Below are 27008 nucleotides of genomic sequence, written 5' to 3'. Positions count from 1 at the left end.
AAAACGCTGTGACGCAACATTCTCATTCTCTATAGGTTAAAGTGTTTTTTTTTCAGCCAAGAGAAAAGAGAAGGAGAAAATTAATTATTGTGTGTTGAATGTGACTTTAATATCTACAATAAAATTTACCAAAATCATCTAATCGAGAAAAAAAAAAAAAACAGTAACATCAATAGGCCTACGTGAGGTTTTAGAGCATTTAATACATAGATATCTATACATCTATATGATGCAATATGGCGAACTGTTTGCAAGAACCGACTCTCGAAGATGAGTCAGACGTCCCATCACAGCAGTGCACTTTGTTCCGGTGGTGCCCGTTAGGGGGCAGTGACGGGTACGCTGGTGTCCCGGCAGCATTAGAAGAAGCAGGCGGAGTTCCGCACGCTTTAGAAGGATTTTAGCTGTTTCGGAAATAAAAAGTAGAACTTTTCCGACATCATGAACGGATCCGCATACAACGCGTCGAGCGTTACTGATATTACACTGAAAAGAGGCCCGGCTGGTAAGTTTGGCTCTCTCTTCGACTTCTCCTGTTGGAGCTGTTGAAACAAAGTTCAGCCCGGCGGTTCGGTGCTGCTGGTTCGGCCCGTTTCAGCAATAAGTGCTGACATAACAGGCGCCGTGAGCCCGAACGGATAATTCAGATAATTCTGCAGATGAGTAGATCGGGGTTATTTAGAGACGTTTGGGTTGTTATGAAAGTGAAAGTTCAGTCCAGATCAGAACCAGCACAATACACCATCAGCGTTATGGAGCGACATATACAGACACATTTCTGGCCGATTCAAGCACACTATGTTTGGCTGATATTCTTTCAGGAGTTGTAGATCTGGTTCCGGTCCATTATTTCAGATTCAGCTGCCTGTTGACTTTGATTAAACTGTTATATAATGCGTTGGTGTGTGTGACCTCTGCGAGGTCATGGACTGAGCTGCTCAGATAGATCAGGACTTTGACTTGTGATAAAATAGCATGACTTTAAAACAATAATAGAGACAGCATACGTCATCAACACTATAGGGTAAATCAGTCTGTTTAACTGATACCAGGCCAACCCCTTTAAACAATCCAGTTGACTATATTGGAAAGAAAAAGTCCTGTTTCTTAATCCCCCATAAATTAAATTAAATTTTGACTCCATGTACTGGATCTAATATTATAATATATTGTAAAAACATATGATTGTACAATAAAACAATACCAGGTGCAAAACTGTCCACCAGTGTGCAGTAATGCATGACTATCCTAAATTTTGATGATCTTTTTTTTAAGTTCCAGACTCTGTCTTGCCAAACATATGCAGATTTATCTTAAATTGCATTTTAAATTTGAAATAAAGGACATAATTACATTTAAATTACCTTGCAATGTTTAATCAAAATATAACTCAATCTCAGAGGGAAGTCGTGATATATGCTGGACTTTTCCAATTATTTAAAAATTCAATCAACTGATTTATAGAAATAAGTCCCCACTCTACATTTTATTTTTATTTATTTTTTGTATTGTACATCACAATGCGGAGGAAAAGATCTGTTGCTTCCTACAGTTCATTGTGACTTTAAATTAGAGTTTTATCCTCATACTAAAATACATCAGAGAGCAAAGAAGAGGAACATGTTTGCTAGACTACAACTTTTTTATGCACATAGAGCCTTACGTAGTGTTTTTATGTCTACTGCATAATTTCAATCATTAATTGAATTGAGTTTTGATTAACATTTCTTACATTATACATTAGTATAGCTATAAAATGTTTTTTTGACAGCAAGGGCTGCATTTCACAGTGATATTTCTCATGTGTCTCGTTGAAACTTTTTTTTTCTGTGTATGTGTGTGTGTGTTAAAATTAAGAATGAGACCACTCTGTCTTAAGAAGTGATGTCTGGCTGGGATCATGTCTGTTTGTTCACCATCTCCATTTCTTCAGAAATCACATTAAGATCTTCTGAACATAGTTTAATCATGTAAGTAGTCCAGCCTGATGCTGTGTGTAATGTCCTCTCTGTCTCTGTCAGGTCTGGGGTTTAATATAGTGGGTGGAGTGGACCAGCAGTATATAATGAATGACAGTGGAATCTATGTGGCAAAAATCAAAGAAAACGGAGCGGCTGCGCTGGACGGACGTCTACAGGAGGGAGACAAAATTATTGCGGTAAAACCACTGTAATTTACTGTACAAACTCAACAAATTATACTTTACTAATATTTAATTCTTGAATATCTCTGACTGTACTTAACTGTGAATCAATACTGCCACTTCACTGTACAACAGTGCAACTATACACGAGTGATTTACTGTAACGCAGTGCTCACTGTTCCTGTGGATGACACTATTCAGCTGCAATGCAGATCCTCAGAATAGTGATGCTACTTCAGCATTACACAGTTTTTATGTGGATGTGTCACCAGAACAGAAGTGGATACATTTTATAATAACATTATTCATTAAACATATTATATATAAATGTTTGGGGTCAGTAAGATTATTTAAAAAGCTACTTATGCCCACCAAGGCTGCATTTATTTGTTAAAAGAAAACTGTTATATTGTGAAATATTATTACAAATATAAAATAAGTTTTCTATTTGAATATATTTTAAAATGTAATTTATTCCTGTGATCAAAGCTGAATTTTCAGCATAATTTCTCCAGGCTTTAGTGTCACATGATCCTTCAGAAATCATTCTAATATGTTGATTTGCTGCTCAAGAAACATTTATTATCAATTTTGAAAACAGTTGTTCATTTTTTTTTTTTTTTTTTTTTTTCCAGGATTATTTGATGAATAGAAAGTTTAAAAGAACCGTATTTATCTGAAATGGAAAGCTTTTGTACCATTATACATGTCTTTACTGTCACTTTTAATCAGTTTAATGCATCCTTGCTGAATAAAAGTTTTAATATCTTTCCAAAAATTTTTTACTGACCCCAAACTTTTGAATAGTAGTTGTCAGTAGTGTATAATGTTACAAAACCTTTCTATTTTAGATAAATGCTTTTCTTTTGAACTTTCTAGTCATCAAAGATTCCTGAAAAAAATTGTACAAAAAAAATTGATAATAATAAGAAATGTTTCTTGAGCATCAAATCATCATATTAGAATGATTTCTGAAGGATCATGTGACACTGAAGACTGGAGTAATGATGCTGAAAATTCAGCTTTGCCTTTTTACATTGCATTTTAACCCTAATATGGTCTTTGGGGTGCGTTCCAAAAAAATGGTTCCCTTCATCTCAGTGGCATGAGATTTTGAGACTTTTGTTATATTACCTATCTAAACACACACACAAAAAGTCACACTCAGGGTCTTTGGAGTCCGAATGGACACAACATTGAAAATGAATGGGAAAGGTGAAAAATTAAGTGTGTTTTATTTTTCAATAAAATCAATAAATCCGGCATAAATCTGAATTTTTACACAGAAATGAATGCATGGTAGTAGAGCACAAATGCAATGTGGAACAAACATGCTCACTCACACATACACACACAAACACGTGTGACTACAACAGACAGCATTTGTATAGAATTTGGCAAACAAAACCAGCTACAAATGCAGAAAAATGCATATATGAAAGGGTGAGACCTAACACACACACACACATGCACGCACACAAATAAACACATTCACGTGCACACACGCACGCATCCACACCCACACAACTCCTGTTAATTTCTGTTTATTGCTATTGGATTTATTTACATATTTTTTAAATAACTTCTTATTCTAAAGTTTTGGGTTTTGGTTTATTGGGTATTTGTTTTTTTGTTTTTTTATATTTTTGCAAAAAATATAACTTTTCAGGAAAAAAAAATTCATATGCATCAAATAGTGTAGTTGAGTAATTTCTTGGTAAATAGGTTAAAAAAAAGTACCTAAAACTTCTAGTATCTAAAACTTTTGAATGGTTTTGTGTGTGTATGCATATATATATATATATATATAATATAAAAAATTTTTTATTTTTTATATGACCACTTTAGATGAATGATGTGTACATGATTGTTTTGTGTAGATAAATGGCCAAAAGTTGGAGAATCTGTCTCACGGTGCAGCAGTGGAGCTCTTTCGGTCTGCAGGAGAGGATGTGCATCTTCGCATACAGCAGCGAGTAAGTACTGCAAGCCATCGTGATTGTGATGTAGATAATGTCTCTGGGAAGCTTCACTCACATGTGTTTGTGTATGTCGACAGCCTATTCTGCAGAACGGCCCCACAAGCTCTCGTGCTGATGGAGAATCTTCATCTGCTTTCGGTACATGGACATTGTATGCTGTAGTCGGCCTGGCAGTAGTAACAGCAGGTTTCATCGCTTACAAACGGCTTCATCTGAACCCTCGGGGGGCCCGGGGCCCGTTTTAACCCATCACATTTTATAGACTAAAGCTTTTTTTCTTTTTTTTTTTGAACTCCCCCAGACACAACCTGGGTGTGAAAATCGAAACCCAGTTCATGGAAGCAGAATGTGCAAATTTTCTTTAATTGTTTATAACATGATATTATGACACATGTAGCTGTAAAATTTTCACAATTCATTTGGTGATAATCATTGGAGTTTAACCAAGAATACCCAGCATGCCTGATGACATCGCATGGTGGAATAAGGGAACAGGGATGATGAGCACAGTGTTTGGATCAACAGCAGCAGAAATCTGTTATCCGAACTAGACAGAGGGCCGCAGACAGAGGCTGAGGTGGAGCTGTGTTTCTGGGCAGAAGACAGACCCACAGAGGAATGATTTTTCTCGTCGTGTACCTCCAGAGTGCTGGAATGAGCCCGAGGTTGTACCATCTATTAGGTTATTTGAGGTCTTCTCAGGTACCTGCTTGTGCAAGAGTATGTTTGAAAGCATGCATGATGTGGGTTGAGTTTTTTTATTTTTATTAATACTTCAATTTCTCATCCGTGTTTGAACATGCAGGATGCATTTCTGTGGCTGCAGTAGTGCTGGGGGAAGTGAAGACGTTCAGTTTGTTTATTTGCCATCAGCACTTGGCCTTGTATTTGCTCTTCCTCCCTCAGGGGAAAAAAAACTAAAGGTGGCACTTGTTAGAATTCACAATCAGAATAAAAATAATGTATTGTTGATGTTATATATGGCTTGTGTTTCTGGAATCGTCTTGTCTTGTACACTAATTTTTTTTCTTCACCTCTCTCAACTCGTGCCTTGCCATGTTGAGCTGCTGGTCTCAGTGCTGCTCCCTGTCTGACATTATAGGGGCGGCAGCTTGTGCTGTTTCTGACTGAAGTATATATTCTGTATCTGACAAATGTGTTTGTGTTGTCATGGTGGTTCTTCTGCAGTTCTGTGTGGATGTAAGGTCATGTAAAGTCACATGTAAAGTCTTCATGTATGAAATGCTCATTCACGTTTCACAGTTTAAATAATGTTGAGTTCACATGCATCATGCATTGAATAAATCATTTGTTTGAAAAAACTATTTACTTTTGTGTGCTTCTCAGTATTTGTAATGTATATGTAAAAAAAAAAAAAAAAGTTACATTTTAAGTTGTATTAATTAAAATAAATGTATTATGAATAGAGATGCACCGATACTGATAGCTGATTATTCAGTGATATCTGCCAATACGATAACGATACGGATAGTTTGGGGGTTCTGCTTTTTATAACTTCTTTTAAATTAATGGTAATTTCATTATAATTCAAAATTAATCATTATATTTTTAATTATATTTTGAAAGAAATGCGAATAAAAAATGTATTCTCTCCATTTCATTAACTTGTTTCAGAGTAACTGGTATCAGTTATAAACAAACACATTACTTAATAACACATTAAATTCTGAAGATTAAAGTTATTTCTTACCGATTATTGGCCGATATATTGGTGCATCTCTAATTATGAATTAAAGGTGCGGTGTGTAAATTGTAGCGGCATCTAGCGGTGAGGCTGCGAATTGCAACCAACGGCTCATCACCGTGCTCACCCTTCCCATTCGAAGCACTTTTAGAGAAGCTACAGTGGCCGACACAAAGACAAAAATGTCTAAGACAGCAGATAGCCAGGCAAGCAATGAGGTTTCTTCTTACTTCTAACAAAGAACGGTTTCTGCTACTAATAAACCAGTCGACTACTACTACTTCTTCGTGCATATTCAACGTAGTGACGATGCAAGCTGCCTAGAGACGAACATAGAGACGAAACGCGCTCTGTAGAACAGTTTGTCCGTTTGGGGTTACTGTAGAAACGGCGCAAAATCACAACTTGACATGGAGGGGGGACCCGCGGTGTATGTAAATATAAATGGCTCATTCTAAGGTAATAAAAACATAACGGTTTATTATGTAAGGTCTTTATACACCACTGAAAACATGGTTATGTATAATATATTGCATTTCTGTTGAGGCAAAGTCACGTTATTTTATTGTTGCGCATCGAGGAATTTATTCGGTAGTGTTTCCATCGTAGGCTGCATCCGAAAACCTAGGCAGCTGCTTTGCTGTCTCGCTGCCCTATCAGGCAGTGACTTGTAAGGCAGCGTTTGTGCATGAAGGCACCTCACGAAACTGATTTCGGACAGACTTCTGAGGCAGCGTAACAGTTGAATGATCTAACGCAAAACAGCGCGAGCTTTGGTGAAAACTAAAAAAATATTTAATTACTACAGTAGTAATTTCCCGCTAGAAATGACATCAAAAGTGGAAAATGTTGGTCAAAAACGTACATTTACACACAAACTGAACAGCAAACGCAACTTTCGGACGCCATCTTTATTTTTCTAGCTCAACTGTCACAGAATGGAAAGCACAGGATTGTGGGATATCAAAGGCAGCGAAGGACACATCTATGCTGCCTTCAAAAATCGATCAGATAAAGGTATCTTAGGAAACAGGAAGTGAAGCTAACATTGGATTCGGACGTGCCTTGATGTCTTCCTACCTTGAAATGTGTCCTCCGAAGGCAGTATTTTCCAGTTTTCGGACGCAGCAGTAGTTTATGCGCATTGTCTTTGGAAATACAGTCCTGCCCAGAAGAAGCTCCATAAGTGTCTCCACTGCCCCCTTCAGGATTTCAGAGGAATTCTGATTTTCTAAGATGAACATTTTTATATATAATAATTATATATAGTTTTATAATGTAATAATGGCAGTAAAAATCTTATGTATAGGGCCTATATATATTTTATAATAATAATAATATATAATTCTTATAAAATATAGCTTTTTTGAATTCGAATTAGATATAAATAAATAAATAAATACATACATAATATAAGATTTTTAATGTATGTGTAGCTACTAGTATAGTAAATATATTGCTGTCAAAATAGTTTAATCCCTTCTCCTAGTGACATATATTAATCATGACTCTTGACTGCAGATTCAAAATATTTTGTACTGTGAAAATCAGTTGGTTCAATTGCATTGGTGAGGGATAGATGGAATGCAGAGAACTGCTCTGCATCTGTGTCCCATTGAGATGACTGACTCAGGATAACTGTCTGTGTGAGTGGATGGACTGCTGCTGTCTCTCTGTCTAAATGGGTAGACTGCTGTCTGAGAACAGAAACATGTTTGTGTGTGTTTGTGTCGGTGTGTGTGTGTATTAGTCCTCCTCATCAGAAATCAATACACTTAAAGGCAGCAGTAGTTGAATGCACTTAAAGTAGGAGAGAAAAAATGCAGTACTTCCTCTGGAGTCGTATTACATTATAGCTGAAGCAGAAAGGGTGGTGGGATCATGGTTACTTAAAGATTTGTCTTATTTACATTTACTTCTAATGTATTTAGAATATTGAATAATCAGCACCTGCTAAATGATAGCTCTGTAATGCTCTTTTATTAATTAGGCTAAATGACTGCTGCAAGGCTAAAACAAGTCTAACACATTCCTTTATGCGGTTACTGTACTCTACTAGACAAGACTAGCTAACAATTTGTGAGAAATGGGACATGGATTCAAAAGCACGTAATACTGTACAATCTAATAGTGCAGTTTTGCTCAAACACCATCAATCAAATACAAAACCTATGAGGACTGACAGCCTCACCATGTTATGGGTCACACAGAGTAAGCATTAAATCTAACTCCCTCTCCCTCTCCGTCACAAATAAACCCTCTGAGAGCATTGAGCACCAGCTTAGATGAGCTGTTGTAATAACGGAAAGCCATGCAATGGCCTAAAGTTCATTAAAATTGGCCTCTGCAGAAAGTGTGACCGATCATAATATAAGATAAAAACAATGAAGCAACACCAAAAACATAACACATAAATCACTCCAATGTGCATAACTGCTAACAAAAATAACCTTTTAAATAAGCTCTAAACAAATATGATGGCTTGCAGGAATCCTGGGAATGTGTCCTCATAAAATATACCTTCTTATTTACTATACCAAAAATATTTTTTAACAATATTTTACTGTAATCTATATGCAATGTCTTGATACATATTTATTTTTGCAAGTAAATTATAAGGCCATGCAGACATTTATTTGACAAGTAAAAAGTTACTTCTTTTGCAGTAAAATAACGTGTATTGTATTTTAAAATATAATGTAAAATTTTGTATTTTTGTTTTATATATTACCTTATATGTTACAGTTAACCATTGAACAGGCAGAATTAATTTTCCTTTAAAATTACTAACATTTTTACAGTGTAGTTTATGTCAGTTAACACATTCTTTAGATGCCATTTTAACATAACGCATCGCCCCCGCCCCGATATAACGCTCTGCGCGGATGGAGGGGGATGATGAACGCGCTGCGTATTGATCGTGATGATGATGTTGATGATGTAATAAGCGCACGCTCCGCTGATTCTAGTGCACACTAGATTCCTCGCGCTCGCGACCCGGGTAGAGTGATGTCATCATCGATACAGTGAACCGTGTTTAGGAATTTAACCCCGCGTCCGTGCTGCTCAGCGCGGCCTCCATGAGGACAAACCCCGGGACTGCGGCGCTGATGGCTGTTGGGGTCGGGACTGCACCAAGCTCCCTTCGACATCACATCTGCTACCCCTGCGGTCAGACAACCAGTGCAATCGAAACACGCGCGAGCGCGCGCTTCTTTACAGCAACATTCTATATGGAATATTGGTCATCTTAACTGGAATTCAAACTCCTGATTTGACTGACAGCCAGTCGTTGTGCATCACTTATCATCTGCGCCCTTTCAGGACTTTTTTGTTTAGTGTCTACCATTGAAAACCGGTGAAAAACCGGTCGTATTCGGTGCCTGTGCTCTCTTCCCCTCGCGCTTACCGGAGACTGTCCGCGCGCTGCGCACTGGGAGGCCACAAGTGCCTGTTTTCTCTCGCTAGATTCACCATTGATGGAAACCGATGCCCTGTTGCCTTTCCTCGTCCGTGCCTACCTCTGCAGCCGCTGTTTCTCGTTTAGTAACGCGACCAGGCCCGCGAGCCCAACTAAACATCTCACAGAATGACTCTCTGATGGATAAAATGACAAGAGTGGATCATTTATATAGTGTTTTGGTCTTTTGGATGTTGGTGTAGCGACTTTGCTGTGTGTTTTAATCTTCTTTGGATCCGAAACCCGGGTGCGCGAGGGGGCAGCTATCTCGAGAGCAATAAACGCCCGTTATTTTAAGGGACCGAGCGCTTCTCTCTCAGGATGGCAAATGAACCCGTTATTCTTAATGTGTATGACATGGTAAGCTCATTAACCCTTTCATCCTTTACACACTGTTTATCATAAACCTCGCTGCTTTTGGGCTCTAATTTTGCATGTTATAAAATAACAATACAAAGACTTCAGGAATCAGCATCAGCATGAAGAATTTGGGCCGCTAACATAGAGGTTTCATTTTAAAAGCACGTTTGCAAACCTACTTTGAAGCATCTTTGACAGCAGTATTGATGTGCGAGTCTAGGGCAAAGATGAGAGCGCGTGTGTTTCTCCTCCCTTGCTCGAGGAGGCGCTGTCACCCCATCACAATCTAAACACACGTACTAGACAGAACACATGTGATCGTTATTGTGGTAATCCACATTTTTATTTAGAAAGTAACACTTGTGGTCATCAATGTACTAACAACACGTCTTTATGCTGTATATTTTATGCAATATTATGTTATAAAACCACAAGACATTCATTTTAACATCAGAAAGTGACTAATGGTATACAGGTGGACTGGATTTTACATTCACATTTAATAAGATGCTAAATACAATATCCAAAAGCGAATGACATATCATTCAAAGTATCATGCATTCCCTAGGAATACACATAGACCGTATAAAACACAATCACACATAAAGGGGGTGGGATAGACTAGTCTCTTTTCTGTGTACATTAAATCATGTTCTGCATGTTGTATTATTCATGAAGGGCAGCTGGTGCACCTTTTTGGCCTCACACAGACATGTTTTCTATCAATAATCACCCCTCCCCCTTCACCTTATTGTGTGTATATAACAGGCTTGTGCACCATTCATTGATTTGAATGCCTTGTACAGCTAATAGGATGCAGAATATAGGTAGGCAGGTATGTAGATAGATAGATAGACCCAGACATAGAGAAACAAATACATTTACAGTTAATTAAAACATGATTATATGATGATCTTTTTCTCCTCTTGCTCTCTTAGTACTGGATAAATGAATACACCTCTACTCTGGGTATTGGAGTCTTCCACTCAGGAATAGAGATCTACGGCAGAGGTAGAGTGACCTATTTAAGCTTATTCAATGATTTATTTTTTATTTTTTTATTGCATCAAACTCTAGACCTCAACTGAAACCTCTGTCCCATTTGTAAAGAACTTCATTACTCACAGTGGAAAAGGTTGTTTCAGCTACTGGGACTACAATTAGCAGACATGGTAGACAGTTTTTTTCCATTACTCTTAGAGTGTCAAATAAAAAATACTATGACAAAATGAGGGTGAAAATTCATCATTTCAGTTTTTTTTAGTTTTTTTTATTATTATTTAAAGCCACAATATGTAATTTTTCGTCCTAGAGGTCGCATATTCAAAACAAAGGCGTAGCTTGATGATGCCTTGTTTTTGCGGATCAATGGGGGGTGTTGTCTTCACATCTACAGCTGGTGGAAAAGAATAAGGATGGGACTCGGTCAGAAATCATGTTCATAGATGAGAATATTAATGTTACTGTAGTATGAAGCAGAGCAGGGCCAAGTGCTGTGCGAGCAGAAACGAGGCCGCTGGAGCGATTGCTAATGAGAGACTAGCGCGACACACGTCTCGAGAGCAGCGGAATGTTTATTATGCCGCAGTCACCACTTCCGCTTCTCCCGGTCAAGCGCATGAGGGGTAAAGCAGCGCTGTTTTATCATACTAGATACATTTGTGTGTTGAAAGTTGTTATAGTGCTACTCTCCGTTTGCTCGGCGGCTGCTATGAAACACTTGTTGCACACTGCAGTAAGCTAGATCGATATTAGGTATGGTAAAACATGGTACTCGCTGTAAATCAAGAAAACAAGATTTAAACAATAAGACTTACTGTGTTGAGCTATATAACAATGATTAGTTTTCTGTTGATGAATGTATCCAAACAGTTGCTCACCTGTCTAATAAAACACATAATATATTAAAGCGTCTTTGGTGTTTCCGTGGTTTCTACAAAATAAAACCGAAAACCAAAGGTAACGCTGGTATGATGTCATTGATAGTCGACGCACAAACACGGTCCATGTCCTGGTTAAAATTGCTTATTTCTCTGGATTTAAACATTCTTGGAAACATTTGGGATAATGTAAGTACACAAGTCAACAAAATATATGTGACTCTGGACCACAAAACCAGTCATCATGGTCAATTTTTGAAAAGCTGAATAAATAAGCTTTCCATTGATGTATGGCTTGTTAGGATAGGACAATATTTGGCCGAGATACAACTATTTGAAAATCTGGAATCTGAGGGTGCAAAAAAATCAAAATATTGAGAAAGTCACCTTTAAAGTTGTCCAAATGAAGTACTTAGCAATGCATATCCACTGACAAAAATAATTTTTTGATATATTTATAGTAGGAAATTTACAAAATATCTTCATGGAACATGATCTTTACTTAAAGGGTTAGTTCACACAAAAATGAAAATAATGTCATTAATTACTCACCCTCATGTCGTTCCACACCCGTAAGACCTTCGTTCATCTTCAGAATGCAAATTAAGATATTTTTGTTGAAATCCGATGGCTCAGTGAGGCCTGCATAGCCAGCAATGACATTTCCTCTCTCAGGATCCATTAATGTACTAAAAACATATTTAAATCAGTTCATGTGAGTACAGTGGTTCAATATTAATATTATAAAGTGACGAGAATATTTTTGGTGCGGCAAAAAAACAAAATAACGGCTTATATAGTGATGGCCGATTTCAAAACACTGCTTCATGAAGCTTCGGAGCATTATGAATCTTTTGTGTCGAATCAGTGGTTCGGAGCGCCAAAGTCACGTGATTTCAGCAGTTTGGTGGTTTGACACGCGATCCGAATCATGATTGGACACGCTGATTCATAACGCTCCGAAGCAGTGTTTTGAAATCGGCCATCACTATATAAGTCGTTATTTTGTTTTTTTTGGTGCACCAAAAATATTCTCGTCGCTTTATAATATTAATATTGAACCACTGTACTCACATGAACTGATTTAAATATGTTTTTAGTACATTAATGGATCTTGAGAGAGGAAATGTCATTGCTGGCTATGGAGGCCTCACTGAGCCATCGGATTTCAACAAAAATATCTTAATTTGTGTTCCGAAGATCAAAGAAGGTCTTACGGGTGTGGAACGGCATGAGGGTGAGTAATAAATGACATTATTTTCATTTTTGGGTGAACTAACCCTTTAATATCCTAATGATTTTTGGCATAAAAGAAAAATTGATAACTTTGACCCATACAATGTATTGTTGGCTATTGCTACAAATATACCCGTGCGACTTATGACTGGTTTTGTGTTCCAGGGTCACATATAACATTGTTCTAATGGTTTTTGAATATATTAATCCAAAAATCATACATATTGTGCCTTTAAATAGTATTTATTGGAGTGGCCACATTTATGTAATGTCATATATACTCATACATCACTATTCTTCCTTGTTTTATATGTTTTTGTTCATTCAACAGTCACTGATGCAATCACTATGCGATCTGAGTCTTGTCAATAGCATTTAAATGCCTGCATACCCTGTGTAAGCTTTTTGCAAATGACTTGACCTACAAGTGGCAGTGGAGTGTTGTCTGTGTCTGTAGTGATAGAACAGAAGAAGAAAAAACATGCTGTAGCCAATTAGATCACTTTATGATCTGTGTCATAAAGTGACAGAGAATATGCTCTTCTTTCATGATTTCTGTTTTTTTTTTTTTTCACCCTTTCACACACAGAGGCTCAGGAGAAAGCAGAGAGAGATGTAGGCAGAGCAGATGTAGGCAGCTCTGAGGACTGAGCTGTGATTTGTTAGGATCTTTAGCTTCTCACTAATACACAGATGAATGTCACAATAATGAAGAAAAGATGATAGCAATTGCAATTATCTTTTTTTCCCTATTGTGATGTATATACAAGTGAAACGGCTTGTCGAACAAGAAAAAAAAAAAGTAGGACGGGACTTGATTTTGTCAACCGGGAATTGATTGGATTATTTACAATAAATACTGCAATATTCCATTTGAAAAACAAGATTTCAATTTTGAAGAAGTCAATTTTGATTTCATGCCGACATTAAAGGAACACTTTAAAGGAAAATAAGCTAATTTTCCAACTCCCCTAGAGTTAAACAGTTGAGTTTTACCGTTTTCGAATCCATTCAGCCGATCTCCGGGTCTGGCGGTACCACTTTTAGCATAGCTTAGCATAGTTCATTGAATCTGATTAGACTGTTAGCATCTCGCTCAAAAATGACCAAAGAGTTTCGATATTTTTCCTATTTAAAACTTGACTCTTCTGTAGTTAAATTGTGTACTAAGACTGACGGAAAATGAAAAGTTGCGATTTTCTAGGCCGATATGGCTAGGAACTATACTCTTATTCCACCGTAATAATCAAGGAACTTTGCTGCCATACCATGGGTGCAGCAGGCGCAATGATATTACGCAGCGCCTGCTGCACCCATGGTACGGCAGCAAAGTTCCTTGATTATTACGCCGGAATAAGAGTATAGTTGTATAGAGTATAGGGGAGTTGGAAAATGAGCCTATTTTCAAAAAAAAAAAAGTGGAGTGTTCCTTTAAAGCAGGGCCATAACCACCATAAACAATGAGTGGGACAAGAAATGGCCAAATTGTTTCCACCAGTATTTTATATTCTTGATATTTGATATTCTCTATATTTGATATTCTCTGTTTGTTGTTAGGATGAGAAAAAGTTACATTTTTAGGCTGGTTGCCTCTGCAGTCTAACTGTGCTTATCAATGTCAAAATGCTTGAGATGGTTAATCAAATAAAAAAAAGGTACTGTTCACAGATACCGCATATGAATTCCAGCGTAACGCTTAAATTTTTAATAGTGAAAGAATGCGAGGTAGGATGTAATGTAACTTACATATAAGTTAATGTAAGTTACATACATATAAGCTAAACATTTAATACTTATGATAGAAATTTTAAACGACAAAAAGGAATATCCAGTAAAGCAAACCACTCCACTTTTTGTCAGATTTTGATTATTTGAATTGAAAATATAGTCTGAATCATCTACGTAACTGAATGCGACGAGACAAGAAATATTTTTATTGTTTTCGGCATATTAGGCTTACAAATAATTGTGAATTTGTGCATGTTTTAAAATAAAAATATTATTTGCAAATAGTTTAGATTGAATACTTTACAAAGTGTTCCTTCTAATGTTCAAGATGGCCTTGTTTTAAAGTAGAGTATACTGTTCTTGTAAAATTCCTTCTAAAGTGACAATCAAAACCTACATTATTATGTGTTGTTTTGTTTCCTTTAGAGTTTGCATATGGCGGCCATCCATATCCCTTCAGTGGCATTTTTGAGATCAGCCCCGGAAATGCCTCAGAACTGGGGGAGACTTTCAAATTCAAGTGAGTTTTACATAATCACATACACACACATATGAGCCATAAAAACCATGTCACAGGTCCTGTTTCCTCTCCAGAGAGGCTATAGCTCTGGGTACGACAGACTTTGCAGAGGAGGACATTGATAAAATAATGGAGGAGCTAGGAAAGGAGTTCAAGGGGAACGCCTACCACCTGATGCACAAAAACTGCAACCATTTTTCTTCCTCGCTGTCTGAGGTCAGTTCACGCCCCTTATGCCTTTCTCTGTCTGTCTTTTATAAATGATCAGACTAGGCCATATACAACCTCACTGACTGATGACATATATGCTAGTCATTTTTCTACATTCTCACATATTTTATTCTCTCTCTCTATAGTTGCTGTGTGGTAAAGAGATCCCACGCTGGGTGAATCGATTGGCATATTTCAGCTCCTGCATTCCATTTCTGCAGAGTTGTCTGCCTAAAGAGTGGCTCACGCCCGCCGCACTCCAGACCCATATCTGCATGGGCCTTCGGAAGGAGAACACACACTCACACACACACGACTCCAGCGACGATGAGCCCTCATCTGCCCCAGAGGCAGCAGCTGGAACCTCGCACAGCTGCAGACACACTCGCGTGTGATCTCACATACACAGTATTACACTAAATTGAACACACATATACACTTCAACCTCTGATCCTGCTGCTACAGCGCCTCCTGTTGGGCTGGATGAACACCAGACCTCATGGCCTCTCTGAAAGGGGAAATCAAAGTCATGTTTTTCTGTAGAGTCCACAGGGATTTAAAAACATTGCAATGGTACTCTTAAAGTTTTAGAATTGTTTGATTTTTGCTAAGATTTTAGGGAAATCAAAACAGTGTTTGCCATGTAGTGTTCTTTCTCTTATAAGTAGGACAATATGAATGATGGGTGAACACGATGGACTGTACCCTGCTGGTGTGTGAAAGCACTACAGGCCCCGCCCTCAAAAATACTGAACTTTCAGTAGTCAATTCATTTCTGTCTGTCGCTTTGACTTTTAAACTCATCTGGGTATTCTCTGGATTTAGCCGAGTTTGCTGTGTATTTAATTCTTTTCTATTTTGTGATAGAATAAAACTGTGTCATCTGCAGAGGAACTCACATTCCTAACCTTACTTTTTTCCTCAGTGACTTTAGTAGTATAAATCTGCTTTAGTTTAATGATATGATGTCAAACTAATGCCATCTTTGGTTTACATTTATTTTATTTCTATCTTTTTGGTTGTTCTTTTTTATATTTAAGTGCAAGGTTTTCAATAAAAGGGCAGATGACATCACGTGTCTCACACACACTGACAGCAGTTGGAAATTGCAGCCTTATAACTGTAAGCCATTGATATGCTGGATTCAAATGAAACAAAAGACCCCTGTTGTTCTGTCGTTCAGGACACAAAGGGGGCATTTGTGAGGGTGATGTTGAGGGGGTGGGTGGGGTCTGCACATCAGGTCTGGTATCAGTACTGTACAACAGTGTTGTGATTGAATGCAATGTCTGAGTGATTAGGAGAGGGAATGTGTGTTGCAAAGGTGTTAATGGTCATTTCTCTTGACTTTAGTTATTGTGCTTTCTGGCAGACTGAAAAGAGTGATGTTGCTAAAATGAGTCATCCACACCTCATTACATGACTTTTGCACAGATTGTTGCCCCGATTTTCAGTCTGGAGGATTCGACACCAGTTGCCAAAAGTCAAAGCCAGGCTGCAGATTTTGCGCTGTGTATAATGGGTACAGACTTCAATTTTTTAGCTTCATACTGATTTCATCCAGTTGGAAGATAGCAAACATGTTTCTGCTTTGTTGTGTTTTGAAAGACTTGTAAGTCTGGGATCTTCAGTCATTTAGTGTAGAATGGCCAGTTTTTCTCTGTAACCATTTACAACATCTACAAGTGTATGATGCCTAGTGTTTTAAAATCTGTTCAGATTTTAAAAGTAGTGAAGTGTAATACAGCCTCAACAGTAACTGAAGGCAACAACTAAAGGTTGTAGGGTCATTTCAGTCTCCAGGCTCTGGAAAAGACCTTAGTAAATGTAGACACCATATCTAATTTTTCACAAATGAAAATGAAGCTGTGAAAGACAGATGCACAGTTTGTTCAAAAGGTTGATTATCTTTTGGTCCTACAGCAATTTTCTTAATACATGTTTTACAGCAAATTTTGTTAGAAAAGTACATTTTCAGTGTTTCGGCAGCTAAAATATTGACAGTAAAGAACATTAAAATGTCTGTTCATTTGTGAAATATTAAAAAATGTGTTTACCTTGACTATGGTCCATATTAGAGTAAATGATTCATCTCTCAGTATTATTTTGATCTTTCTGTGCCATTTTGCCTCTCTCTCTTTGCAAATCTTCACCTTTGTCGCTCAGGATGGCATGGCATTGTAGGTGGCAACACCACCCATGAGTCAAATCTATAGGAAATATGTTTTTGGTGAAGTATTTATAAAATTGAATTTTATATTTGGAATATGATTCTGTTCACTGTTATTTTGTCAAAGATCCTCTCTGTAGAGCCTAATTCTTATGATGCTATTTTTGTTTAATTTAGTCTGAGGCCACAACCGAGATCTTTTACTAGTTCAGCAAAGACCCATTTTGTAGGCATTCTCCACTGATGCCATTTCTAGACTCGATTAGTACTTCTTGTTTTGATGTGATTGACAATTTCAGATATTTACAGATGAACAGAGAATAAAGAAATTAAAAGGCTTTCCCCTGAATTTTATTGCTGTCACGGGGTGGAGAGGGGCATTGTAATTTCTGAATATTTTTAAACATTAATTAAATTAATTCACACCAAGAGTCATTTGTTCTCATGTGACTCTTGATATGTTCAGCAATAAAGATAATCAGATCATGTGACGTCTTCACTCTTCAGTTTCTTGGAAACTTCCAGACTGAATAAATCCGGTTCCAACTGTGTTAACCGAGCTAAAATACTAAAAGTATAAAGTCTAGCAAATAAATATCTACCAGGACTTTATTTTGTTGATTAAACGATATAAGTATATATAACTGGTATAAGGATATACGAAATCGTGAAATGTCCATTTTAAATGTGTTTACGTATACGTGAACGAGACTCGCCTCCCATTACCCTCCCCCCTGCGCGTGAACACGCATATAAATGCTTCTGCGCGCGGCCGCGTCCCTCAGTCTCGAGGCCAACGCCATTTTGTCCTGTAAGCAGAGGTGAGAAGACGAAGTCGAATTCTTAAAAATGCTTTTTGTTTTAGATGTACTGCTAGCTTGTCGTTTTATTTAAACTTAGTTAATGCAAATGGAATTCGTTTTAACTGTATTTTGTCCGTTTTTACGGTTTAACATCGAGTAAATCTATCTGCGCATGCTGACTGGGCCTCGACCGCAAGGCTGCTCCGTGTTCGCCAGATTAGTCGTGTTGTTTTTTCAAAATTGATAAGCATTTTATTTAAGTAGTTTTGGTAATTTATAGCAGCACTTATTTTTTGCACTTTAGGGTTGCCTGTTGTAACTTATCAGCATGAATTCAGTATAAAAAGTAGATGAATCGCTTTAGAAACGAGTTTTTGTTTTATATTACTTGAAAGACCTATTAGTGTTACAGAAAATCATCTTGTTTTTCCCATCGGTTGTCATGCTTTTGGATGTTTATTAATGAGAATGATACGTTGACTTTTGTAAATGATTAGCCAGTGGTTATACCGTGTGTGACCAACAGGGTGGCGCACAAATGCTTTTTTTCCCCTGTAGTTCAAAGTACTTGTTGCCAGACTGTTGATTAACAATACTTTCACGCTCTTTTCCCAGATTTCCTTGAATCTTTAATCACAATGAGTGGATGTCGCGTGTTCATCGGCCGTCTGAGCCCCCATGCTCGGGAAAGAGACGTGGAGAAGTTCTTTAAAGGCTACGGACGTATCAGGGAGATTAACCTGAAAAACGGGTTTGGCTTTGTGGTGAGTACCGAAACTTATTTGGGGGTCTCATGTGTGAAGCGGTAGTGAAATGCGTCTTACTGCCCCCTATTGTCTGATTGTCACAGGAGTTTGACGACCACAGGGACGCAGATGACGCAGTGTATGAGCTGAATGGAAAAGAGCTGTGCAGCGAGAGGTGAGACTGAATCCAGAAATATAGATGACTTCTTTCATGTGGTTTGTTTGAAATTAAAATTAGCCCAATTTTCTAAACTCATGTTATAAGTCTTATTGTTAATCTATGCGCAGTTTATTTTTAGTAAACTTGCATGGTAATATTTAATCCAAATAGCATTTAGTCCACTTAAACTCTGCCCCTGCAAGCTCAAGTTTATTTTCCTCCACCTTTGAGTGCAAAAATCCAATCACCAACCAATGCATAGAACAGTTCCTAGACTTTTTTTCTTTTTCATTAATATGCTATATTCAGATGTGCTTCGAAATAATATAGAAAAGACCTGTCGTTACTTGTTTCATTGCCATGTACTTCAATTTTGTTGTCTTAACCTCAGGGTGACTATCGAGCATGCTCGCTCTCGCAGAGGAAGAGGTGGCGGCCCAGGAATGGGAGGACGTTTCTCTCCACGCTTTGGAGGGTATCGTCAGTCCCGCAGTGGGGGTTCCAGGTAAGCTAGCGTTGTGAGTAATCCTACGCTGTTTGTTCTGGTACGGTTCAGTCAAATGAGTTAACCTCTGCCCCTTTTTTAGGTATGGACCACCAGTGCGCACGGAGCACAGAATCATTGTGGAGAATCTCTCCTCTCGCATCAGCTGGCAGGTGAGCATCCCGAGCGGTAGCAGCGGAGCGGTGTAGCAGCCTGCTGTTGTAGTGTTTCATCATCCCTGCATTTCTCTTGCCTTTGACATCAGTACAAGCACACAAACTATTAGTTATCTTTGTTACTGTTAAACTGGAAGTAGAATTTCCTCTTCACCTCAGCCAAACCTTACATAAGTTTAAAAAAAAAAAAAAAAAAAAAATGATGAATTGAATGCTGAAAGGTTCTCTAACCCAGACCCATGTTTTTCAAACCTTTTCTTTAACAGCTGTGCTCTGGTATTCTTTAATTGGAGTTGCATGCACAGCCTCCGAGGTGCATAGCGCCCTCCCTGGTTGTGTTCTGAATAGTGTCCCTCTGGTGCCTCACCCGACACGCAGTGTCTGCCGGTCTAAGTCTTGGCTGGGTCCGTAGCGCCAGACAGAGCCGTAGCACAGGATAGCCTTAGAGGAGCTGGGTAGCCGCTCTCTGGAGGGTCTGTGATGTCAGATCTGCTCCATCTCCCCCGATCTGCTGTTTGGGTCTTATTCTGTTGGTGCTGAAGCGGGGAGGGGTGCAGGGTTTTGGCCCCTCCCCCATCCTCTCTCTCTGGTGGGGTCCGTTCTTACGGAGGCCGGATGGGTCGAGTCCGAGGTCGTTTTAACGCTTCATTGCTTCCGTTTGCTATTTGGACAAGTGGCTCTTTGCTAATGCCTTCTGTGGTTTGGAACGGTAAGTAGCTCATCACACTGGATAGTTACACGGTAAAGAGGGTTCTGTCACTTTAAATCTGGAGTTAGCTGTAAATGGAGAAAGATGCTACAGATTTCCGGAAGGTAGTTTTGAGACTTGCACAAAAACTACTTAACATCATGAGAACCCCTTCTCAGGAGCTAGCTTAGTCAGGCGTGTCTCCATCTGAGGGCTTTGCTTCCTGCTGTTTCACACAATCTAAAAGACTCGTGTTGCCGAAAACGCTCTGGTAGTTTTATAACTCGGACGAATCCACAGGTAAGATGACATCTGTTGAGGGAGTTTTCTACAGGTGCACCAGTGCACACTTTAGAGCAGATGCTGCAGACTGCAGTGTGTATTTAATGTGGGTGCTAAACTGCAGTGTGTGACTCAGTGCTTTTGAGCTTCTCTTGAAAACGTGTCATTAAGTGCTTTTTGCTTTCCTGCAGGATCTGAAGGACTTGATGAGGAAGGTGGGAGAAGTGACCTTTGTGGATGCACACAGGACCAATAAGAATGAGGGGTAAGATATTTTGCATACACACAAGACTGTGTTCTGACCGTCATCAAAGACCTTTAGAAAGACGATTCGCTCTTATCACTTGTGAATGGGAGAAACTGCAATGCGCAATATGTTGGAATATGCTGCCCGCTAAAGACATTGCGTCACTGCAGCTGCCATTAGAAGCAACGGTTCCCATAGTTCGGCAAGCAATTTTTCCGATTTCAGGATTCCCCCATTCAAATAGATAGGGCTTGGTCTTGGATGTCTGAAATAGCTGCCCGGTGGCATTGCAAATATGGCCGCCAAGTGAACAGACTTTCCTTGAAAGGGACTTTGCCGGCCGTCACATGCTTGTAACTGAGTGTGTCCTGATTTGTTTTACAGGGTGGTGGAGTTTGCTTCGCACAGTGATATGAAGAATGCCATCGAGAAGCTGGATGGAACAGATCTGAATGGGCGCAAACTCAAGCTGTACGAGGATCGCAAGAGGAAGTATGTAACAGACAATTGCACTTGACTTCACGCTGAAGAATTCTCATTTACAAAATCTTAACCTGTTTTTCTTCTCTCCACAGTCGTAGCAGGAGTCGTTCCCGCAGCAGGAGCAGCTCCCGTTCCCGTTCGCCCAGTCGGAGTCGCAGCCCTGAGCGTGGAAGCAAGCGCTCTCGCAGCCGCTCAGCCAGTCGCACCCCGGAGAAGAACACCAGCAACCGCTCTCCTTCCCGCTCGCCGTCTCCCCCGAGGAAACAGAGTCGCTCCCGATCTGCCTCTGCGGAGAGTCAGCACTGAAACTAATTGTGTTTGTATGTGTGCGAGAGACTGAGCTTTTTCACTTATTAATGTGGCATATGTCATTGTGCTACTTTAGTGTAAATTACTGAATGCGAGTTGAGTGGATGAATGTATGAAGATGTTTTGATTTATTTCTTATGCTAATGAGCTGGGTGGGTTTAAGTGATAATGGAGTGGGTTAAGATTGGATATTTTTCACAAATGTCTCATTTTGTTTTCTATTTTTATTTGATCAATATCAGTCCTGGAGTACTTCTGTAGAGAACTTAAATGTATGTGGGTTTTGTTTCTCGAACTCACCTGTTAATTTTTGTTTGAGTCTTTATGGTTCAACAGAAGGTTATGCCTGTATATACACTCTGGAATAAAGTATATTGGTATTTGGCAGAGAAAGATGGTGTGTTTTCCTAATGCCCCTCACATGTGTGCTGAATTGGATTAGTGTACCTCTGCATGGGTTAGAAACACTAAAGCCTATCATTCTAGCTTTATCTGATCTCTGATTTGCTATAAAATAAACTCCTTTGTCATCTCTGATTTGGGTGCCAGATGTGTGTTAATCACTTGAAGTGTGTAAAGTGAAGCTCTGCAGATTTTCAGCTCAGTCCACTAGGTGATGCTGCTTCATAGCTTTTAGAAAAAAGTCTTAAGATGGCACATTTACAACAGTGATCTTTATGTGATCAGCATGTATCATAGAAATGTATGCTTGGGTGACTAGAAGAGATTAATTGAATTTTGAAATTGATTTCTAACAAAATGTAAAGATCCCCTTTTCCAGAGGGGTCAACTAGATAATAGGGCTAGTTCAAAAGTAATCTGATTGGATTTTGGCTATTGGATTGGATTGAATCTTGAAAATGGATTCTGAAATCAGATTAGATCACAAAATCCAATCTTGGTTATGGTCTGGATAAAATCAGTTTGTGTTTAAAACTTTTTAGTAAGATTGGGATACCTTTAATTAAAAAAAAAAACCCTGGATTATACTGACTCCATCAGAAGGGTGGATTTCAAGAACAAAAATTTAATAAAACTTTAAAACTGGTAAAAAATAGAGCTTTGGTAATCTGAAAAAGTGTGGATCTGGATCAGGTTGATCCAGTCCAATTTTGCTTTGAAAAACCAGCACAAAAGATGGATTACATGATCCTGGATAGCAAAACACAGGATTTCCAAATTCAGATCATTCTGAACCAGATTAAACTTTTTGAATAACTGGCCCATAGAGTTTATATGACAGTGATTATAAAAATAACATAACTCAGATGGTGTCTGCTTTTCTGTGAGAATCAATATTTTTCCCAGCTAGGGCCTCAACATGTACACAGCACAGAAACTGGGGTTATTGATTCAGTCAATACGTTAGAAGCACACTTGAAACCTCCATTTTATGAATTGATCTCTGTTGCTATGAGGATCCTGGCAACCACAAATCGAGGAATATGAATGAGAGGCGATAATGTATCTTCTGTAGTGTCCAAGGACAAAACACCCTTCCTCTATGCCTCTACCAATCTGTTTTTTTCTATTTGCTCATAAAACTGGTGTCCTCGGTGCACTGCGATGCTCATCCCCAAGGACAAATAGATAAAATCAAACTACAAACAAACAACAGACGTGCATTGAGCAATTTGTGTCGTACTGATGAGAATACACTAGTTGTTTGAGAAACTCATGCACAAACAGCATAGACAGGTGAACAGTTAATTACTGCACATACAACCTTAAATTTGGCTTATGTGTAAATGCTGCTGTATTAGAGCCGCTTTGCCATTGTCATGATACTGATCATGTTTGTTTTCAAAGAATCAACATAGTCACATTAATTTTTAATCAAAGAAAAAAAAGTTTCTTTGTTAAAATTACAGTTTACAAAAAATTATCACATACAGTAATCCTTGCGGGAAGATTATGTTAGAAATAAAACCAGAAATAGCAGCATGTAAGAATGACGCGACATTGGATTGGATAACCTTGATCCAGTTACTTTTTCTCTAGATTATCAAATCTGGGTTACCAGTACTGTAAACGGGACAACATCACAATATACTTCTTATCTGACCCACAACAAATAAATAAAAACAAATAAATTTACATGAAATAAGGGATAAACTACTTTTGATTCATTTGTGACAGTTACAATTAAAAATATTACTTATGTTTGATATTTGAGAGTTTTACTGAATGGCTTAATAGGTAAAATAATATCTATCTATCTATCTATCTATCTATCTATCTATCTGTCTGTCTGTCTGTCTGTCTGTCTGTCTATCTATCTATTTATCATCTATCAATCTATCTGTCTGTCTGTCTATCTATCTATCTATCTATCTATCTGTCTGTCTGTCTGTATATCTATCCATCTATCTATCTATCTATCTATCTGTCTATCTGTCTGTCTGTCTGTCTATCTATCTATCTGTCTGTCTATCATGATACAAATGTTGTAGCCTAGTATTTGAACAATTTCAAAGTTGATTAGATTTAGTTTCTTATATTGACCCTGAATTCCCCTTTCGGCTGCAGGGATCAGGATAATCCTGATGTTTTGGATTAAAGGAATCCCAAAAAAGTTTGAAAAACACACACTGAAGGGTTGATCCTGAAATCAAGAAACCAAGAGATGATCAAAACTGAGTTCAGTATCCTTTTTTTTTCTTTTTAAACAACCAGTTTTTAAGACTTGATCAAATCTGATTGCCGAAATCCGATCAAATTACTTGTGATGAAAAGTATGTTTAAATATAATTAAAATATTGTTGTAAAATTGTCATCTGTGCTGGGGAAAGTGACTTTTAAAAATAATGCATTACAATATTGTGTAACTCCCGAAAAAGTAACTAATTGTGGTACTTAGTTACTTCTATTTTTAGCAAATGTAAAGGCCCTTTCACACCAAAAGTGAAATAAATAAAGGAAGTAGCTGAAGGAAATGCAAATTTACGCCTGTACAGAAGTAGAGGGCTCAGCGCAAACAAACCTTTCAGCTTTGCTGCCATTCTGGATTGCAGAAGAATAGGACGCAGAGGAAAGTTTAACACTCTTCAATAAAAACAAATAATGAAATACAAATGTGATGTTTATCTAGTTTGCTTGATTAGTATGGTTGAGTTGGATCATTAAAGGTTAGCAGCAAAGACATTGGTTAATAAAGTGAGATTAAATACATAAAGTATATCTGTGTAATTTAATGTATTTAGTTATTGTAGGTTTGCGTAATATTCTGAATTTACATTTCACTGTTTTTATTCATTTTGAGGAATGCTGACGAATACTGTTTTTGTGCAAGTGACATGAGTAAATTAATGCTCAAATTTAGTCTAGAACAACAATAACCATCACGTTCACACAGCGCACACATCGCCTATGCACCTAATCCCGATTTCTCTCAACATGGAGACAGAAGAGCTGTCAGTCATTAAATAGGAAAACAAAATAACTTGAGTTACTTATTTGAAAAAGTATTTATTATAGCTTATTATCAATCATTATTATAATTTTATTAATATTTTATCTTGACCAACTTCATTTTACATGCAGTGGATACAATAAATGTTCCGTGCTTGCGTTTTGCAACTGTTGGAAATCAAATTTCACGGGCTTACGTCCAAAAATCTAGTATACTTACAGTATGCTTAAGTCCAAATGTCCAGTACTTGCAAGCTCTATAATAATGTACTTCAACTGTACCCTACAGCATGATGTGACTGTTTGTTTTTAAACAGCACTAAGCAGTTTGTCTAAAGTTGTCCCGTTATTTACTGACCATCCCGAGTGTGCGAGAGCGCAGATGCGCCAGTCGCTGGTACAGCTCGGGGTCACGTGACTTCCTGCGGCGAGTGACTGCTGCTGCAGTTTCTTGTCGCGAGCGCTCGGTGCACGGTGTGGAAATTCCGAACCACAGCGGCATGAAGCTGCACGCATGCGAATCGCTGCGCAACCCGTGAACGGTAACCCGTCTCCGTAGAGCAGCGGATTAACACCCGTTTGAGCGGAGGGAGGATTAAGATCCAGCGCGATCCAGAGGGAGAAGTTTGCTCACTGCGTCGGGTGGAGGTGAACGGGACACCAGCAGCGAGCATGGCGGAGAGAAGTGGCCGGTTAAGCTTCCCCGGGAGCGGGGCGCTGAACAGACCGGTTCCTATGAACCTGTTCGCCACCTGGGAAATAGACGGCTCGTCTCCAAACTGCATCCCCAGGTGAGAGTCATGGGTGATCGGACGCTCAGGTGGGCTGTTTGTCAGCGGGAGGGCAGGCAGGTGCACGGCGGCAGGGAGTGGTGTGTGTCTGTGTTAGACAGAGAAAGGGTGTGTGAACTAGTTAGACTGTCATTGTGGTGCACTGATCGAGCGCGTCTGATTGGACCGATGTCAGCATCGGATCACGGTGGCACAAATCCAGTGATGTTCTGCTGATTTACTAACGCTTTTCTGTCATTCACCATTAGTCTAAGTGTTAAAATGTGACCCGGTTGCGCTTTAATCAGTAGTCTTACAGTGCAGCGCATAGTGCATTATTATTGATGATGATGATGTTGTTGTTGTTGTTGTTGTTGTTATTATTATTATTATTATTATTATTATTAATTATTTTAATTTCCGTTATGCTTGGCGCGACCCTGGGGGGTTTGACAGTTCTGTTCTGTCTGCGAACACAAACAAAACTCTTTGGCCATTGTGACGTCAGGGTTCCATGCTCGCGCCGCGCTCGGGTGAGGTGGCACGCGCGGTTTGCTATGAATCGGTTTCGCCGGAGGGGTCGAGCTGTCATCAACACGGACCGGTTTCCTGCAAATTAACCCAGTGAATCTACTAGATGCACTGCCTCCAGAACAAAATGTTCTGACCCAGAGGTTCAGAGACAGCTGCTTCTCTTATTTTCTGTCATGAGTCATCAAAGTACCTTTCTTTCTTTCTTTCTTTCTTTCTTTCTTTCTTTCTTTCTTTCTTTCAGCCACACATTGGATCAAAACAGAAAAGCTACTAATAAACCGAGCTTGCTGTATGTGTGCTGGCATGCAGGTTGTTTTTTGTTTCTGTCCCATAATTGTTATGATGAACTATGGGTGGTGTCCACAAATGACCTTAAAGAGTCAGTTCACCCATAAAGGAAAATGCTGTCATTATTTACTCGCCCTCATCACTTCCAGGAGAAATTATAAAGAGGGACCGGAGCTGGAGCTTTCCAGCTTCAAAAGATGATATAAATCTCTGTGAAGATTACAAGTCTTCTG

At 38.6% G+C, this 27008-nt stretch overlaps 3 protein-coding genes and 1 long non-coding RNA gene across 9 annotated transcripts in view; all 4 read left to right on the top strand.

Moving 5' to 3' along the window:
• The first annotated feature begins 300 nt into the window (after window positions 1-300).
• synj2bp (synaptojanin 2 binding protein) lies at window positions 301-5450 on the top strand. Its single transcript, XM_051916495.1, has 4 exons — window positions 301-505; window positions 2022-2158; window positions 4024-4119; window positions 4203-5450. The coding sequence occupies exons 1-4, from the start codon at window positions 442-444 to the stop codon at window positions 4368-4370; spliced, it is 465 nt and encodes a 154-aa protein (XP_051772455.1). The 5' UTR covers window positions 301-441; the 3' UTR covers window positions 4371-5450.
• Window positions 5451-12309: 6859 nt separating this feature from the next.
• LOC127524717 (uncharacterized) lies at window positions 12310-15226 on the top strand. Its single transcript, XR_007933153.1, has 3 exons — window positions 12310-13381; window positions 14921-15014; window positions 15089-15226. It is a non-coding gene; the product is annotated as an uncharacterized LOC127524717 (long non-coding RNA).
• A 2831-nt stretch (window positions 15227-18057) lies between these two features.
• On the top strand, window positions 18058-22309 carry srsf5a (serine and arginine rich splicing factor 5a). The gene is made up of 8 exons (XM_051916487.1): window positions 18058-18215; window positions 18813-18961; window positions 19048-19118; window positions 19495-19608; window positions 19691-19760; window positions 20925-20998; window positions 21365-21472; window positions 21556-22309. Exons 1-8 carry the CDS (start codon window positions 18080-18082, stop codon window positions 21767-21769), a joined length of 936 nt encoding a protein of 311 aa, XP_051772447.1. The 5' UTR covers window positions 18058-18079; the 3' UTR covers window positions 21770-22309.
• A 3001-nt stretch (window positions 22310-25310) lies between these two features.
• pacs2 (phosphofurin acidic cluster sorting protein 2) overlaps window positions 25311-27008 on the top strand; it is a 47819-nt gene continuing 46121 nt past the window's right edge. For 2 of the 6 annotated variants that reach the window (XM_051916478.1, XM_051916477.1), the window contains exon 1: window positions 25312-25974. In XM_051916478.1, the coding sequence (XP_051772438.1) occupies window positions 25856-25974 (119 nt within the window). In that variant the 5' untranslated portion in view covers window positions 25312-25855. Of the gene's footprint in view, window positions 25975-27008 lie in introns of all 6 variants that reach the window. The other 4 variants (XM_051916482.1, XM_051916480.1, XM_051916479.1 and 1 more) reach the window with 4 other exon arrangements.

The sequence above is a fragment of the Ctenopharyngodon idella genome, chromosome 13, assembly GCF_019924925.1.
Source record: "Ctenopharyngodon idella isolate HZGC_01 chromosome 13, HZGC01, whole genome shotgun sequence".
Lineage (NCBI taxonomy): Eukaryota > Metazoa > Chordata > Actinopteri > Cypriniformes > Xenocyprididae > Ctenopharyngodon > Ctenopharyngodon idella.
The sequence above is the reverse complement of the archived record's forward strand: the minus strand, read 5'-3'. Positions and strand labels throughout refer to the sequence as shown.

Excerpts from the sequence above, each read along its gene's own strand:
- synj2bp (XM_051916495.1), top strand. The coding sequence starts at position 442 with ATGAACGGATCCGCATACAACGCGTCGAGCGTTACTGATATTACACTG. Across the intron at positions 506-2,021 it reads ACTGAAAAGAGGCCCGGCTG|GTCTGGGGTTTAATATAGTG; the intron begins GTAAGTTTGGCT and ends TGTCTCTGTCAG. Across the intron at positions 4,120-4,202 it reads ATCTTCGCATACAGCAGCGA|CCTATTCTGCAGAACGGCCC; the intron begins GTAAGTACTGCA and ends GTATGTCGACAG.
- srsf5a (XM_051916487.1), top strand. The coding sequence starts at position 18,080 with ATGTGTTTACGTATACGTGAACGAGACTCGCCTCCCATTACCCTCCCC. Across the intron at positions 20,999-21,364 it reads AGGACCAATAAGAATGAGGG|GGTGGTGGAGTTTGCTTCGC; the intron begins GTAAGATATTTT and ends TTTGTTTTACAG. Across the intron at positions 21,473-21,555 it reads TACGAGGATCGCAAGAGGAA|TCGTAGCAGGAGTCGTTCCC; the intron begins GTATGTAACAGA and ends TTCTCTCCACAG.